This window comes from Micropterus salmoides, unplaced genomic scaffold (genome assembly GCF_014851395.1).
Source record: "Micropterus salmoides isolate LMB-PRFRI ecotype aquatic unplaced genomic scaffold, ASM1485139v1 Ms_hic_scaffold_8, whole genome shotgun sequence".
NCBI lineage: Eukaryota > Metazoa > Chordata > Actinopteri > Centrarchiformes > Centrarchidae > Micropterus > Micropterus salmoides.
This window is the reverse complement of record NW_024044570.1, coordinates 30,964,291-30,983,545: the sequence shown is the minus strand read 5'-3', so window position 1 is coordinate 30,983,545 and position 19,255 is coordinate 30,964,291. Positions and strand designations below refer to the sequence as shown.

General features: G+C 39.5%; 1 protein-coding gene across 1 annotated transcript; it reads left to right on the top strand.

Annotated features, from left to right (window-relative positions):
- The first annotated feature begins 483 nt into the window (after positions 1-483).
- Positions 484-18,788, top strand: calb2a (calbindin 2a). Its single transcript, XM_038706891.1, has 11 exons — positions 484-680; positions 4,951-5,027; positions 5,112-5,201; positions 6,295-6,375; positions 8,359-8,415; positions 10,560-10,637; positions 11,694-11,749; positions 11,867-11,906; positions 12,496-12,549; positions 16,697-16,768; positions 17,994-18,788. Exons 1-11 carry the CDS (start codon positions 587-589, stop codon positions 18,108-18,110), a joined length of 816 nt encoding a protein of 271 aa, XP_038562819.1. The 5' UTR covers positions 484-586; the 3' UTR covers positions 18,111-18,788.
- Positions 18,789-19,255: the final 467 nt, after the last annotated feature.

Genomic DNA, 19,255 nt, shown 5'->3' with positions numbered 1-19,255 from the left:
GGGAGCTGCATGCTTAGATACACACACAGATGTAGGAAGGAACACACCCACACACGAACACACACGGAAACACACATGCATTTCATGTGCATACAGACATATGGGAATTTACAGGATCAAACACACACACACACACACACACACACACACACACACACACACACACACACACTCATGGGATCTACTGTAAAGCATGATGATGTAACATCAAAACAATCTGCCCTCTATCTGCATCTCTCTCATCTTTCCATCACACACACACATAAACACACACACAGTCTGCCCACTGCAGTGCCCAAGACGTCCTATCACACAACTACATCAAGCTTGGAAGCACACACACACACACACACACACACACACACACACACACACACACACAGGGACGCTGACTCAGATGGATGTTGACGGCGGCAATGCGCCCCCAGCGGCGGAGCAGCGGTGCTGCCGCTCGTGCGCCGGGGTTAAAAAGCGGCGGGCGGCGCGCAGGGGCCACAGTGTGGGGTGTGTTTGAACAAGAGACACAGAAAAGTTGGTTGCGGATTTTTCTGGCGTCTGACCTGCAGCACCATCCGTCGAGAGCATCATGGCAAACAAAGCACAGCAGCCTCCTCACCTGCACCTGGCCGAGGTCACCGCGTCCCAGTTCCTCGACATTTGGAAACATTTCGACGCTGACGGTAGGACACTTTTTTCTCTTCCTAAAGTTATTTCAAACTCATAATAATATCCCGAATTATATACCACTGCTGTGCAATACAGCCAATCGAAGGAAGGTTACAAATAATCGAAAAAGGCAGGAATGCATCCTTCTAGTAAAACCGTTATCAGGCTTAGAATAGCAGACTATAAAATCACAGCAAAAGTTTGTCGTTTTGGGATATTAAAGCGACAGATTAGAAGATTTAGGAAGAGAAAAAATAGCGGTATTGCAATATAAGGTTATGCAAACTCAATTTTACGGTGATACTTTAAGAATATTATCGGGACTGTTTGGTCTTTAATTAGTAATAGCCTAATATTCATTGTCTTCCTAAGTTTCCTGCTTGATGGATGAATGAAGTAGCCAAAACGGGACATTTTCATCTTTTACCTATATTGTTGAGAAGCTGATCTCAGACCATATATTTTGCATATGCCGAATTATTGCAATCATTTTTCTAAAAGTTCGACGTTTTTCAAATGCATTTTTAATGCGGCCACTCCCGACATCACGTGGTAGCCTAATTATTTTATTTTATTTAATTTTGAGGGTTTTTTTAAATTTTATTTAAATGCACAGGTAGATTTATTGTTTCTCAAGAAAGCATACGTTAACGTATGTAACAGAGACAACATACTAACATATACACGATTTTTATATATCCAATGAGCCCTAAATGATATGTAAAGTGTTTAAGCCGCATATCAAAGGACGAATAAATCAGATTTTAGGTGGATGCAGCCTTTATTCATCTGTCATTTTTTATGAGCGATCCCAGATAAGTCCTCTCATGGTAGGCTACATGAAGAAGCCTACGCCCTGCCATGCATGCAACTGAAGTGTAATTTTGCCATCATTTAATTAGCGTTTTCTGTGGGTTACAGACAGCTATAATCATTGACAGTTTGGATGTTGCCTAAGTAAATTGCTCTGAGTGATGCTCCATGCATTGGTATTGATTTCCAATCAGACTCTGGCTTATTTAGGTTCCATCAGTAAGCACAGTCTGTCAGATGGTGGTGCTCTTTATGCAGTCTGGTTTCTTCTTCAGACTCAGTCTTCATCAGTATCTATTCTTCTTGCAAATATCTCTGTGCACATGTGGCAGTGTTGCAGTGTGGCAGTCTGACTTTTTATTTCAGCAAATTCATCAGGCATGCGACTGCTGTCATGAAAGCCTCCCATGTTAAATTATGGAAATGTTCATATTTTCATTTCACTTGAAGATCTGCAGACTCCTCTGTGAACCGATGGAAGTGTAGATCAGACCCTTTCGAAAAGCACGGGGTAGAATTAGAAGTCCACAGTGGAGATAATTTTTTGTTTCCTGTAAAACTTTGAGAGTTTTGCTTTATTAAATCAACCTTCTTGTCCATGATAGTCTACACCTGCAAACAAGGCGAGTGTATTGCACCTATTTGTTTTACACATGTCCTCCTGGGCATTCATTGTTAGTGCAATCTGTTTTGACGCCTGCACACATGTTGAAATGCATTCCACAGGGCAATTTCAATTATATTTATATATAGCGCCAGTTCATAACAGAAGTTATCTTTGCACATTTCTTAGAGAGCAGCGTACTATTTGTAATATTATTTTCAGAGACCCTACAATTCCCACTATGAGCAAGCACTTGGTGACAGTGGCATGGAAAACTCCCTTTATATTTTAAAATCTAAAGAACGTAACTACATCTTGTTGCTATTGTAGAAATCTCAGATCTCTTGTTGTGCATGTTGCAAGAAAGTGGAGATGGAAGGAGGAGTTGGGTGGGGCTTTGCTGAGGGGCTCAGCAGCTGAGCTCCATATGAGCCAATGTGCAGTTGTTGTCATATCTGTTATTGATTTTACTCTTTTGGCCTGGTTAGAGCATATGGATATCAGTTCTACCGCCCAGGTGTGGGTCCTGCTGCAGAGGTATTTTACATATCAGCTTTGCAAATCAAATACAGCCAGTGCGCATCAACAGATTTGGGTTTGATTTGTGTTCTCATTACTGTGAGTGTCTTCTGGCTCGGCAGAAAGAAAAGGAGAGCTAATTTGTTTGCTCAGATTTGAGTAAACATCATTTGCAGATAAAAATACAAATACACAGGAGGCAATGCACCCAGAGATGATGAAACCACATATTCCCCCGTTGGCCCAGGATCAAGTCTCATCTGGATTGCGTCTCTCGTAGCTCCTCCGCTGTGTCCCTCTCATCTTTCGCTGCTGTCTCTGTCAGGCCTTTTCAATTCGATCACTTCAAAGCTGAAAAAGGAAACAACTGCAGTTCCTTTTGCTAATTATAGAGCATTTGCTGTCAATTATTTTTTCTTAACCTAGATATGGAAATTCGGAATATGAAGGTAAAACCACCTCCTGAGTTGAGTTGACCTGCTGATCTCAACTGTGATCTCAACACAAAATATTTGAATAGACAGGGCTGCACTCTCCTTTGAAAGGCAAATGCTTTTTTTTATATAGACTTAATGCACTTAGTTGGCACAGCTCCCCACTTTGAGAGTTTTTCTACATTGGGGTTGAATTTTAGAATCAGAACCAGAAGCGTACAGAGTCTTTACCAGTGTCTCCTGGGACTGTAATGACGCTGAATCCCAAAGAGTATGTATTTGGGCAAAAAGTGGTCTTTGTGAACCTTTTATCTTGCTGTCTGGTGCAAGCTTTAAGTGCTTGTGCTGGAAGACCAAAGTATATGAAAGTAAGTTTCATTATGACACATAAAACTAGTTATTTGACATTTAAATTGAATCATCTGGAAGTCAGTTGAAGTCAGCTGTAAACTGTATCCTCTGGCTGTGTCTTATTTAATTTTTCCTGTAAGATAGATACACTAATTAGGCTGTAGCATATATAGCATTTCATAGAAGAAAAACATATGGTACTGGAAGCATATTGTTGTGGCTTAAAGGATGCTTGGAAAAGAAATAACTTTCTACGTCTGAATAAGCACAGTACAAACAGATGCTCCCTTATGCACAAATTTAACGGTACGGATCTAGTGCTGCATTTATTGAATGTATGTCTGCACTCCGGCATAATCTATTCATAAATCTGTTTTTATTGTCATTTTATGCCATTCGCCTTGTAGTTAATCACATCTTACTATGTTTAATTATCGAGCAGGCCATTTCTCTCCAGAGTGCTAAATGTCAATAAGACCCACAGGAGGGAGGCTTGATAGCAGCGAGGCATTTTACTGTCCCACTTATTGAAACAGCAGAGCTTGTATTCATGAGTTTTGATAACATCACTAAGGATCGCATGCATGCCCCCCCCCCCCCCCAAACACACACACATACATTGCACACAAAAATTTCCATGGATAGAACAAAGATGTTAAGATGTTGGTTGGATAGAGAGAGGGAGTTAGATAGGAGATGACAGAGAGAGACGGCGAGTTAGAGGGAGAGGAGAGGAAGTGGATGGCATAATAATCTTTGTTAGTGTTTAATGAGGCAGCTCTTCCTTCCAGGGTTTTATTGAAGCAGCTAGTCACATCGTTTGGAGCCATCTGTCCAGCCATTCAGCATTCTTGTTGATAGAATATTGGCACAGATTCAGAGACTACCTGGGTGAAGCAGGCATACTCATACGTCCTCTAAATAGGTACTGTCAGGGCAACAGAACACCAGTAGTAAGGATAAAATAAGGTACGATATAGAGAAAACCAACTTTATTGTCCACAAGCTAAATTTGTCATGACAGAATCTGAAGAAATGTCTCAGGATAAGCACCGTTTGACAAAAGTGACACTTAACCTGTCAAAATGATTGATAGCACGCAGTAAAACAAAGTCTACAGGATAGTACCAAGCTTCAGTTCCTCTTGACAAAATAATCTTAAGAAAACTAATTCAGGTACAAACTGTCACAGTGCACTGTTATGCATATTGATTCGTCCCATTTGCCAAACTCCCTGCTGAAGGCAGTATTGATCTATGTGGAATAAAAGAAGCTGCCGGTGGATCATCACCTTCAAAATCCTAGAGAAGCAATTTTCCATATATAGTTTTCTCCTTGTGTACCACCCTGTGAACACAGTCTTTGAGGAGAGATCAGTTTACATCTTGTCAGTCAATAGCCTAAACTATTGAGCCAGAGGAAGAGAAGCGAGTTACTGTTAAACGGCTCCTGTTTGAATCAATACCGAAGCCATGCTGAGATCTGTTTGACTCTGTGACACTGTGACCACATCTGCACTGGGTGTTTTGCATAACATGCCATCATGGTCTGTCTGTATCCCAGGTAATGGCTATATTGAGGGGAAGGAGCTGGAGAACTTCTTCAGGGAGTTGGAGATGGCCCGAAGAGGAGCAGGGGTGGTGAGTTCAGAAACTAGAGATTATACGAAGCCACACATACTGACCACTCAGGTTTCACTTGTATTGAGTACAAATGTTTTCTAGGACCCGTCAAACCCCACATTCAGAGAAAAGATGAAGGAGTTCATGCAGAAGTTTGACAAGAACAAAGATGGGCGGATTGAGATGTCAGAGGTAAGGCCTTGAAGGTGCTTCTTGTATTATGCTTGGAAATCTGTCAATTTCATTAAAGGAGTAGTTTGTCATTTACGCTTTCTTGCCAAGAGTTTGATGAGAAAACTGATACCATTCTCATTTATGTAGCCACAGCCAGCGGCCAGCTAGCTTGTCTTAGCATAACGACTTTAATCAAGAGAAACAGCTATCTTCCAAAATCTAATACTTTGGTATTATGGGAAATGTACTTATTAACTTTATTGCTGGGAGTAAGATGAGGAGATTAATATCACTGTCATACGTATGAAACTTCCAGTCTTTTGCTAAGCTAAATTAACCAGCTGCTGGCTGTAGCTTCATAATTATCACAAAGACATGAGAGTGCTGTCAAGCTTCTATAACTCTCAGCAGGAAAGTGAATATCTCTTTAAAATTTGGAAAAGAAGAAAAACAAGTATGACCGACTTTTTGGTACAATAAAATTATTCAACAGAGCTGTTCTACTTGGGCTAGTGCCCTGACAGAGGTTTTTTGATGTGCATTCACAATACTCATTGAAATGTGGCTCAGGCCCAAGAAAAAGTGTAGAAAAGGTTTGATTTGACTACTTTTGATGGAGGGTGAGAAAAAATTGTACAAAGAAAAGGATAATTCTCAAAGCCAGAGGAGTACATTACATCACAAGCGAGAGGCTTCAGAGGCCTGGTCAATACTCCGATCAATGCATAAATACAGTCTTTATTATAGTCTCTATGGAGCGTCAGTTTGGGATATTGCTTTCTCTTGATTTTTCCATTTTCGGAGCATGACTTGAAAGAGATGCAAATGGGGCTTCTGCAATATCAATAATCCACCGCCCGCATGGAAAATCAGCAAATGAGTTTAAGGTTCAAATGTTGGAAAATCAGGTGCAGAGACTTCGTCTGAACATACGCAGACATGATTTATTTTTTTTATTCAAACTTCTAAGCATAGCCCAACTTCTGAGGTCATGGCTCTCTATTATTTACGTCAGAGTCACCCATTTGAGGCTTGCAGACAAAAAGCTCCCCGGCATATCAACCTTATGTTATCACCACTCTCACCATTTTCTTGTCATTGCTGTCTTTAGCTGGCCCAGATTCTCCCAACTGAAGAGAACTTCTTGCTTTGCTTCAGACAGTTTGTCAGCTCCAGTGCTGAGTTCATGGCGGTAAGAGTGTGTTTATATGTGTGTGTGTGTGTGTGTGTGTTTGTAAGGGTAATGCAAAGCTGTCTTCTCTAGATGACCTCTGTTATTTGTTATTTTTCTTTGCAGTACTTTTTGTACAAAAGCTTCTTGTTCACTAAGAAATGCCATTAGTCGGGACATACTTACTTAACCAACCATACATTATAGACCAGAGTCAGTCCTTCCATGGATGGAAGACAGCCTGCATGTACTCAATCCTACCAGCTAATTTCATGGATTAGTTCACTGTGTTATAGTTGAAGGTCTACAGAAGAGAAAATAAATATAAAAACTTGATGCGTAAAATCAGTATGAAATAGGAAGAAATAAACAGCCATGCAATTGTATCAGATTGACCCCAGGGCACATTTGCCTGAAGAAGCCTGTTTCACCCCAAAATCACCATTGGCAGACTTGGAAACCCCCGTCCCAGTGGCATTAACAGAGGGCATTGTCACTTATATGAGATACTAGATACTGAATAACACGTGTGAAAATCTGTGGTAACTTTACAGAAAAACATCAGGCACTTAGCTGTATCTTTGAACCAGCTTTACCGAGGCTACTCCGGAACAGAAAACAACAACAACTAACTAATGAATCAGAAGTGAACCAAATTAGTGGCAGCAAACAAGGAGCGGTTACCCCTCTGGAAACTAGCCCACTAAAATATTGTCAAGTGGTCTATAACGACATATTTTAAGATTTATTTAACGATTGTAACAGCAACATCAAAGTCAGATGTGTTAACAACAAGACAGTGATGGGTTAGCAAAGCACCTCTTTAGCTAACGAGCAGGCAGACGTTAGCAACGCACAAAATTAATTGCATGTGACTAGTTTCTAGTAAAACCTCTGAAAAAATAGCAATGTCTGTCCTGTTACTGTATAACAGCCAAGCTGTGTGTTTAAGAAACGTTTATGTAGGAAATTTCCAAGTACGGTATAAACAAACTTCAGTCACAGGATTTTCCCTCATACTCGTTTGGTGCTGCTGAGAATTATGAATAATTAATAATTGTAGAAGTAACAGAAAGCCTTCAGCAGAGAGTGCTGAAAGGTACTAGAAAAAGGAAATCATTTATTCCACAAAATACCTTCAGAAGATAAGAAAATGGCAGATTTCATGTTAGATCTGCTGCAATGAAAGAATGGAGCCAATTAGAAACCAATTTAATGTGGGGTAGAGGCTGTCCTTGTCTCCTGTGTCATGAAAAGGAATCATGAAATGAGAGAAGGAGCATGAATGAGAGAGAAGGTGTGGAGAGGGATACAAAGGGCAAACGAGAGAAAGAGGGAACAGAGAGGACGTAAATGAAATGTCGATGGGAAGTGGAGAGCCAGAGTTTGAGAACATAAACAAGGATGGAGGATTAATCAGTCTTTGTTGGTGGTGCAGGGAGGAGGGAGAGGGTGGAGAGGTTTTTAAAGGGTTAGAATGAGGAAGCAGAACCTTCTATTTTCAGAGTCATATATAATGGATAACACCACTGTAGCTCCTCTCTGCAAAGCCCAGAGCAGGAGAGGAGGAGCAGAGGGGGAGGAGGAGGAGGAGAGGGGACACGAGAAAGGGGAAGGCCATCCATCTTTGATAAGGAGCCCTTCTTTGGACAGGGACAGCTGCTAGATTAAAACATTCATTAAAATGACTTTCTCTCCCTCCCATTTCTCTCTCTCTTTCTGTTTGCCCTCTGCTCGGTATGCGAGCGAATGGGATTGTATTGAAAACTGTGTGATTGCAGTGATGGTGCAGGCTTTTGTGGTCTTCCCCTCTTGAACGATTTCTGCTCTGCATCAGAGAAAAATCAAACACATAGCGTAGTTAAAGAGCAAGCTGGAATTTCATCAGAGAGGATTTATGTAGGGGGGAGAAATGTAAATCACTCTGGAGAAGAGTTTCTTTGCGTTGGTGCTGAAAAACTGCTTTCAATCCAATGTTTATTTTGTTTTGTTGATTTCTTGTAGGCATGGCGGCGATATGATACAGATCGCAGTGGCTACATTGAAGCAAATGAATTGAAGGTATGTTGTAAATATGTATGTTTATATATATATATGATTCAGTGATAAAGGCAACTTATTCTTGTTAATTGCTTTTATGTAACATTTATGATATCTACATTTGCATCCCAAAGGATAGTTTAACCTGAAAAGCCTTACAAATATTATTATTTATACGATTATTTAATCATCTGCTTACTTGGTTATACTTCTTCTTATTATGTTTTGTGTTTTTGTCTTTCTTTTCCCTCCACGCACATTCAAATGCACATCAACACACACACATGCTCACCAACAGAGCACCTACCCTAAACTGTAATTATCACACAGCAGTAGCCACTGAAGTAGCAACTTAAGTAGCTACTTAACCCATATTCACTGTCTTTTCCTTTAATCATTTACATTTTATTTAAATATTTACATATATTTATACCACTGTAATAGTCATGTTTTTCTGTTTTTGTGCTCCCTTTGATGTATTTCCCATACCTTTAAAAATTTTAAGAAAAAGTGTCTTAACTTGTATGCATTTTTCTATTTATGTCACCTCCTAGATGCTTCATTGTTTTGCATCAATAAAAAGAAAGCAAAGAAAGAGGGAAAAACAATCCTCATTTTTTTTGTGTTATGCTTAACAACCCTATTATGATACTGATTTGGTGTGCTTAATGGAATAGTTCAACATTTTGGCAAATTATTCACTTTCTTGCCGAGAGTAAGCACTCTCTTGCCTGTAGTGTGCGATAAATATGAAGCTGGAGCCAGCAGATAATTAGCTTAGCTTAGCATAAAGACCGGAAGCAGGGAGAGATGCCTGCCACCACCTCAGCTAGATTCCTGCCAAACTCATGGTGATGACATGACTCCGGGAAATCAAAATGGTATCAATCTTCTCAGCTAACTCTCAGCAAGACAGCATATTTCCAGAAATGTTGAACTATTGTCTTAAGGTGCCTAAACATCTGTAAAAAAAAACAAACAACAAAAAAACAACTTCTAAGTAAGAATAATAATAATAATAATAATAACTGATATGCTAAACATGGCCGAAGCTGTAATATTTACACTGCTATCAAGTGACATATTAGCTAAACACTTGCACTCAAAATACTCAAAATTTCAAAATGTTCAGCACTTTGGATTTTCAGTGTGATTCACCTTTTTTGTTGATACATGTGAGCATATGGGCGTGTAGAGGAGAGTTCAGTTGCTGCTGCACGGGAAATTCCCCACTGACCATGAGTGTTTTTTTCAGGTGAGGATTCAGACGCAAATAGCTTTACAAATTGTACGAATATTATTCACTTCAACACCTCTTGGAAGCTTTGTGTCAAATTATATAAAAGAAAGTGCTCCACCCTGGGGAGTAGAACATGAATGGGGTCGGCGATTACGCATCAAATACAAATTAGGCTGCTTGGGTTGTCTTGGGATCACATTTCTTCCAGCTGACCAGGTGCAGATGAGTTACTCAGGTGTGGCTTTTTGAAAGCTTTGGAAAAATGCAGATGAGATCGCAGGCAGCAGACACGTCTCACCTCATGACTGTGAGCAGAGGGCAACAATAAATGAGGAAATCGACTCAAGAGCTGTAATAGAGTTGAGCTAATGCTACCTTCATTTTAAAATACTTTACATTTTTACTGCATGAGAGGGAAATGCGCTTTTTACTGCAGAACATTTACTGTACAGGCTGTAGTACTCTTTACTTTGCAGATCAGGAATTAAATTCAAAAAACAAGATACATTCATAAAATTCCATTGATATCATAATTTTTTTAAATTTCCTTTCTTTGCATCTATTCATTTCCTCTACTTTCTATTTCATTATTTTAACCTTTTCTCTTAATCTTCATTGGTTTCATTTTTTCTTCGTTAATTAATCTAGAAACATGGAAATCAAGAAAACTGAAGAATCTAACCTCAACCCCTAAAATATCACTCCACTATCATTACTTTTACTTTGGATACTTGAGTTCATGCTAATGTTATTACTTGTTGCATTATTTTTATTTAAATAAAAACTTTGTAGTTCTATTTCAGTTCTTTCTCTTCCCAACGATTATGGCCAAATTTACAGTGTTTTTTTTTAATCCTCAGCTATGTATTTGATTAAATAAAAGTCCTGCATAGTTGTTTTTTCAATGGTGTGTCTCTGTCCTCAGGGCTTTCTGTCAGACCTGCTGGAGAAGGCTAACAGACACTACGATGACCAGAAGCTCCAGGAGTACACACAGACCATAGTAAGGCTCACTCACATGCAATGAAGAATCTCACGCACACAGTGTAATTGGACAGTTATGACAATTCTGTTGGGCTAAACTTTGTGCTCAGTATGAGGAACATAAGACTCATCGTTTTCATTTTTATTGATTTTCATCAAAAATACACAGATTTTTAAAAGGGACCCGTTCAGTTTAACCCAGATTTTATGTCCTCATCCAAAAGTTGCCGTTGCAAGAAGGCACTGTTCTCCATTTTCTGAGATGAGAGGTCATCTCTCAGCTCAGAAAATGTTTTCAGTAACATAAACTGAGGGAAGGAAATTGTGAGAAAACATTATTTCGATACTGATTTTGCATCAGAGTCTCTCAAAGTTATAAGAAATACAATAACATAAAAAGTAAATTCTTGGCAACACCAATGAACCCTGCAGCAACACAGTGAGCCAGACTTTATGGATGTCTATTATCCATCTGCCCTGGAGGACCTGAGAGACCTATATGGTTGGTGGCAGCAGCGTTGTGCAGCTGAGTGGTTGTGACCCATCATGTCCTGCAGGTTGTGTGTTTGTAGCCCAGATGTGCCAACATCTGCTTCTTCCTGGAAGCCCCAGAGCTGACATTAACCTGATTTGCTGAAGCAGTTTCCTCAACATGCTCATAGATAAACTTGGTCATAATTGTTTCTTGATACCTTTAGTACTCATTAAAAACATGTGGGTGTAAGTGTTGCCAAATAATCCAGATTAAATAATGACATGAATGCTGGAGAAAATCTGAATTTTGACAGTTTTTTTTATTCTTTCCTCCTGATGAAACAACTGACCTAAAAAAGCGAAGTTATTATTCTGTAAAACTTCACCATCGACTGCATTAGCTGAAATGGTTGAGGCAAATTGTAAAGGCAGTCCCTGCACTGGTCCTCTTTACTTTATGGCCATCCATTGTATTTCTCAGTCAATGAATATCAAGGGACCACATTTGCCTTCATCTTGACAACATATACCTATAAAAAAAACTTTCTTTCATTCTCTCTCCTCTGTCCCTTCCTATCTCTGTTCTGCTTCCACTTTGCAGCTCAGGATGTTTGATCTGAATGGAGATGGGAAGTTGGGTCTATCAGAGATGGCAAGGTAATGTGCAATTTTAGTTACTTCTGTTCACTATATAAATGTTGTAACACATTGCACATTGATGTAGATTCATTGAACAACTATTGTGTCCACTAATGAAGTCCTTCTCTCCCGCAGGCTTCTCCCTGTTCAGGAGAATTTCTTACTCAAATTTGAGGTAGGGAACAAAAATGATGCAGAAAGAAATGTTCTTGCAAAAAGACACACAATAAATGTAACTGTTTTTAAATATTTATGATAATATGTGTTTGAGTTTTGTCTTAAAGGGTTAGAGTCCCCTTAGGGTTAGAGTCCCCTTAGGGTTAGAGTCCCTATGTAACTTGTTGACAGGGTCCCGCTGTCAACCGCTTTTACCAGAGTTTGTAGCGTGGACAATCTGGATTTACAGTGACGACTGTATTTAAGGAAGGATTAGAGTGCCTTTAGGGTTAGAGTCCCTAATGTTAAAGTGTTAGAGTCCCCTTAGGGTTAGAGTCCCTAAGTAACTAAAGGGGGGATAGAGTGGGAGATGGGGAATTAAAGGAGTAAAATAAGTAAAGGTGGGAGACCTGCGTGTTTTTATTTTCTATTTAACTTTTAAACTTTTTTATATTTCCCTGTTGCTTTTATGTTTTATTTAAAGCACTTTGAATTACCTTGTTGTTGAAATGTGCTACACAAATAAACTTGGCTTGCCTTGCCTTGTCTTACTGTAACTTTTTGGAAATTTGTAGCCTGGTAATCAAAATCAAACCTTGTTTTTACAGGGTGTCAAGTTGACCACTGAGCAATTCAATGCCATCTTCACATTCTATGACAAGGTAGGTGATGTTTTATTCAAGTTGGTAATAAACTACTTTCCACACACTCCCAAACACACAGTTGAGGTCTGGCCTCACGTCTGGGATAGCGTCTCTTCCACTAGCTTTCAGTTGTCAGTGTATTTTTGGCATAAACCGTTTGATTCATTTGCCTGAAAAAATGGGTTGTTCCTGGGATATTCTGTCTACGTATTCTGAGCTAAATTGGTATGTACTACAATGTGTGAACAATTTGAACACTTTATCATTTATATTTAATTAGAAACATTTAGCAAAAGTTAGGTTGTTTGGAACAACTACGTCGCCCTTGATTCTTAGTCATGGGAAAAGTATATAAACATTAGATGGCTATAACCTAATGCTAAAGGAATAATTATTTTATCTTAGTTAGAATTAGCCGAGGCTAGTGGAGTAGAAGCTAGCTTGAAAAGTGGTGGGACTCAGAGGGACACCTAGTCAGGTAGGTTTGTGTCTGCTTAAGAGTGTACTCTAAGCTAATATGCTAACACAGGGAGGAGATTTACATTGTAAAATATGAACAAATTGCACTAGAGTAAAAAAACATAGACTAGACTTTCAAGTTGTCAGGATGACTCAGCGCTATTTGTTTTGGCATTTCCGATTTTGTTAAAACCATGAATATGCAAATTCCTTGGTTGTACCTAGGGCGCTCCACTACTACCTAGGGAAATGAGTTAGGCTTTGCACACCTGTTCCTTAGTAAACAGCTCAGGGTGGTTGAGCAGTGGTTCACTTAATAATGGTCACATTTTCCACATTAGCAGCAGATTAGTTGGGAGGGACTACAGTGATATGATACAAGACAGACTAGAGCAGGGCAGAGTTACAGGGTAGAAAGCTCCACCTTGTACATCTGTGATGTAATGTTTCTAATTTATGACATCTTGGGAGTTTTTGTCAGCCTGAGGGACCAGCCATAATCTAGCTATGAGAAGGCTGACTCAATATTTACGGAAAGAAACAACTCAGTTTGATGTGGCACAGCACCAGTAGTCTAGTTCAGTGGTTCCCAACCTTTTTGGTGTAAGGTACCCCCACAGCCCTGTCAATTGAACTCACGTACCCCTTCATCAATCACACTTATCGTGTACGAAATGTATAACACTATATATTATATATATATATATATATATATATATATATATATATATATGTATATATTTTTTTTTCCATACAATTTAAGTGTCACTATTAAGGTTGGTTTGGTCAGCTCAACTACTACCATATGAAGTTGATGATCCAACCATTTGACCATTACTTTTGGCTAATCATTTGTAGTGCTGCAACTAACGATTGTTTTCATTGTAGATTATTTTCTCGATTAACTAATTAGTTGTTGGTCCGAAAATGGTGACAAATGTGGATGCTTTTTTTCTAAAGCCCACAATGACGTCCTCAGTTTTCTTGTTTTGTCCACAGCCCAAAGCTATTTGGGAGTTTACTGTCACAAAATATTATATTGTAATAGCCGTCAACTAATCTATTCATTTATTATTTGTTAGCAATTTAGTTAAAACCATTTATCCATTACCTTTACCTGTTTAGACTTATGTGCTTGCTAACTAGTTTTCATGCACACTTACATAATTGCAACAAGTACAGCGGTGTTCAGTTGTTACAGCTGCTTCAATATGTGGATATATTTTTGTATTCACATCTAGCAACTGCAGAAGTACCCCCTGGGGTACGAGTACCCCTGGTTGGGAATCACTGGTCTAGCTCTTATGTGCTAAATGCTTCTGTATTCTGCTATATGCTGCTTAATTTGTGTTGTGTTAATTAACATATGTAGTATACCAAATATACTATCCAGCAGGGATATTACAATTGCTTGAGTGAAAAGAAAAAACATGCTTCCTCTGTATTTATATGGTTTTAACAATTTAAATTGGTGGCAGTGGTCTCAGATGTTGTATCAGTCATCAGTGATTGGTCTTTTGGAAAGAGACAATTCAGTATCTTCCAATGGATGGGGATAGGTTTGTTTTAGGTATGTCAGCAGGCGCAGGTAGAATTCAGATCAAAAACTAATAGAGGACAAAAATATAGGCCTACAGTAAAAATCATATTAATTTGCACTTTTCGGGGTGGAGCTTTCGTGCATGTTCATGTCTCGGGTTGGACTGATGGCTAGCACTCTCTCTAGCTCACATGCAGACATTAATTATAGATGAGCCACTGCGGCCAATTCACGTAGAGCTGCCCTATTCAATTGGCGGCCTGCGGGCCACATCCGGCCCCAAAGAAACCTCCATGTGGCCCAGCATACATAATCTGATATACGACAGAAAAGTAAAAGTAATAGTGAATGGAAATAACTAACGAGTGAGCTATTTCGTTTCCTTCTCATCTCAGAGTTTCACATGCGCTGTACCGATCACCGCCAATATAAAGGCTCAACACTAACTGTCCGACCTGCAGCCTCTCCCCTCCTGTGTTTCTCTGCAGAGCACACACACACACACACACACACACACACACACACAGTGGGCAGCCAGCTGATCAGCGAGAGAGTGTAAGTACATGGTGCAATAAAACCGTCGTGAGTAAAAAGCCAATACTTTACCAACGCACCTGTTTAATAACATGTAGGATAGAATATTTTAATGTGCTCAGTCTCTTATCCACCACAGCTGTGTGTTGGTCACAGCGCAAGTTCAGCTAATACCTTATTGTTACAAACAAGCTAAAGTGAAAGCTGCCTGTCTTTAGTAACTGTTTAGTTTAGTTTGCCATGTACATTAAAATATGGTCAGCTGCTGGCTGAGACTAACCAGCTCCTCTCTACCAACAGCAGCAGCAGGAGGAGGACAATAGAAAGGAATGATAGGGACCCAGATCATCAATATTTCCAAACACGCTTGATGTCAGGAATATGATTTATTTTACTAATATTTTAGTTTGTTAATATTTGTTTATAGTGAGATATTAGTAACTTTGCTGTTGAAAATCCTGTTACTGCTCTAAAAACAACATTTAGTTAATAAAAAATATATAAATTTTTTTTTAAATAATATATATTTTAAAGGCAATAATTTAGTAATAAAAAAGAACTGATAAAAACATAAACAAGGAACTGAAACAATAAGGAGGATACCAATCCCAACTCGTGAGAAAATGTCCGGCCCACCTCCATGTCCTGGTTTTAAAATTTGGCCCAACTGAATTAGTAATTGAATAGCTCTCATGCAGAGTCTCTCCACGAATGGAGCACTACCATTTATGTGTGTAATTAGTTTCATCATTTTGTTATGCGCTCAGCCCCTGCAGCTGAAACACAGGCAGCTGCTGTCACTGGTGCTGAGAGTGCTGAGATATCGTGAGCGGGGCAAAGTGTGGCCGGTCAGCTGAACACTAACGTGGCTCATAGTGCCACAGCCCTAAACAGTGCGATGCCTTGAAAATGTCTGAAATGCAAGATGGCACGCAAATTAGACAGACCGACCGATACCTGATGTTGCTTTCCCATAACTTGCTGGTCTTTCATCAAGAGAGAATAAATAGAATTCACATTTATTCCCAAGATCTAGGACACTTCAGGCTGGCTTTGTAAACATCAAAGGGCATCTCCCAAAGTAAAAATAAGACTGGCAAGCCACTCAGCTCTGAATTCATTCGGAGACCAAGCCTAGATGAACAGAACATGGTTTTGTGCCTGTTGCCAAGGGAAAATTTCCAGCAATTTGGACTTATTTTTTGGCCCCAAACTCTAAACACTACTGTGAGACATAAGACATTGTTAATTAGCAAAGTGGCTCCATATTGACTTTACAGCTAACCCCCTTTACAGAGTTGAGAATGGGAAGTCTTTTTTAAATCATCATTCATGAAGGGCCATTTGGCTTGTGCATTCATGATGGCTGCCATAAAATATTGAATGAAGTTGAGCAGCAGAGCAGGGTACAGAAATCAGGAAGCTCAAAATCTAAACATAGCTGGTCCATGCTGGTTAGAAAGGAAGGCAGGATAAATAAATAAAAATCTGATATAATAGGCAGCTACATATTGTTGAGCTATAGTCTAAAAGGGTGCAGTGTGTTTTGAAGTTTGCTTGCTGTCTCCAGATCAGTCCTTTCCTTTCTGAATGTTTGGAGATGAAAATAACATTTGTTTCAACTTCTTTCAGGATGGGAATGGCTACATTGATGAGCAGGAGTTGGATGCCCTGCTACGAGACCTTTACCAGAAAAACAAGAAGGTGAGATAGGAGCTTTGGTAAAAGTTTACAGAAATTTGTATACCAGACTGTGGCCTGGCTTGTGACTTCTGGCACCTGATACCATTTCTCTCTGATCATTTCTGCTCCTCTCAGCAGTTCACTTCCTGTGCATTCTCTATATACCTACCGTGTATCAGAACAGAAACAAACAAAACAGAAAGATACCTAAAAACTTTATTTTAAACACAACTCTTCGCAGAGCACCTACATAACTTGGATGGTACAGATACAATAATAGAAGTAGCAAACATGCCAAGTGAACAAGCATGCAATGAGTAATTTTGACTGCTCTGGTTTCTGGCTCCAAAAGCTTTATTGAGGCCACCAAATGATCCAAGTGTATTAACAGCTTCTTATCTAGATTCAGGATATGTGTATTGGTGTAAGAAAGGTTGTAAAACCAGGGGCATAACCTTAGGTTATGATGTAGGGGCATTTTTGTGTCTAAGGTTGGTGTGAAATCACTAAAGTCCTCTGTCTAGTTGTCAGGAGTTGAGGCCAGAAAAGTAATACAGGACAAGATGCTTGTTAGCAGGGACTAAAATCAGTAACACAGATTTCTAATTGAACATATTCCATGTGACAGCGGATGTTTAGTTTAGTTGACAATGTGAGGGGAACATTAAATCACACACAACTACAACGCAATTGTGTTATTTTTTAACAAACCTAACTAATGAAGGCAATGCGTACTAGCCAATCAAAGTTGTCAGAAAAATCCCAGTATTTTAGCATTATAATATGTGTAACGAGGAATTGCACATGGCTTTCATTTTAAAAGCCAGAGATGGTGATTTCAGACCCCTGTCTGAAATGAAGGACCTATTGTTTCAAAAATGTGGGGAATCTATCACTGTTATCAGTGTCAACTGTGTATGTGTTGTGTGGTAAAAGAAAGCTTGACAGGTGCGCAGTTAAGGTTCTTTGTAAATTAAATTAGCATGTATAGTCAAAAACATATCAATATCTGTAGATGAAGTTCTCCAGGGCTTTTTACGCCATGCTTCCTCCACGAGGCCTAAACATCCTACACAACAATGAGTTTGGCAGAAAAATGTACTGTCCAGGACAATACTGGTTGAATTTAGCTAGCTTAGGGTAAGTTTTGATCCAAATAAAGCTTTGGTATTTTTACTTGATTAATGTCACTGATTGACCTCCTCAACTTTAGTGACTCTGTCAAACCTCCCTTTCTCTGGTTCAGGAGGTGGACTTGAAGAACCTGTCGGGCTATAAGCAGAGCATCATGAGTCTGTCTGACGGAGGGAAGCTCTACCGTGGCGAGCTGGAAATTGTCCTCTGCAGGGAACCAATTGTGTGACTCTCCCTCTTCTCCTGTTGCATATCATAATTTTCTCTGCCTGCCCTGCCCCGCTCTCCCAAGACCACACCCACTTCCAGCTGCCTGGCAACATATACCAGGTGCATGTGCCCGACACCCCCCCATCATGCCCCCCCCCCCCAAAGTTACAAATTCAGAATGAATGATCATTGCACTGACAGCTCTGACAACAGCTCTTTCCATAAACCCTTAATCTCTACAACCTGACTTCTCAACCCTAAACATGACCCTTCTGAAACCTCAACTTTTCACCTTCTCAACTCTCCCCCATGTCCATTTCTGACCAAATCCCCGTCCCTGCTGTCCATGCTGTGCCTGACTTGCAACGCCTGACCAAAAGCCCGAACCCATTATTCCATTGAAATTACCTTTTGACTTGTTGACCTGAACCCTGACCCCGGCTTCATTGACTCCTCCTTCCCTTTGCTCTTTCAACTTTGCATTAGATACAATATATAGTCAAATAAAATTGCAGACAGCTGTGTTTAATTTGATCTAATTTTCAGTCTGTGATGGAACTGGTATTGATTTTTCCACCGCGATATGTCTTTAAGACCTCTCGTTCCATTACCATGAAACGATTTTCATTTTCAATGTTTGTTTTTCGGCTGATACTGTCAATTGAAATAATAATAAAATGTCTTAAGATAAAAGTTTTGACATTGTATGAACATGATTTTTTTAAGAATTGCTGCTAGTGGTGTTTATGCCTTAATGAACAGAATTACATTCTGAATATTTCTGCATCAGAGCTGTGCAGCACTGTGTCATTCTCTCAAAGTTACATCTCCTGAGTACTTTCCGTTGTGATGACCTTCCGCATACCAACTGCTTAACTTTATCAAGGCCTCCCAGCTTTAAACTGCTCCCTTGCCTTCAATACACTGGCATAAGCATATAAAGGATTAACGATGGATGCAATCACAACAAGAGCAAGATGGCACACAATTTAAAGCTATAGCTTAAAAAAACATTAAAACTGGACTCTGAGTTTGATTCTGGTTGTCTGTGTTGAGCAAATTAACACCAGAAACTACAACTTCTGATTCTTTCCCTGCAAACATATTGCTTAGTGTGTACTGGAATCAAGAAGATGATAGAAATAATGTTTTTGCTGTAGGACT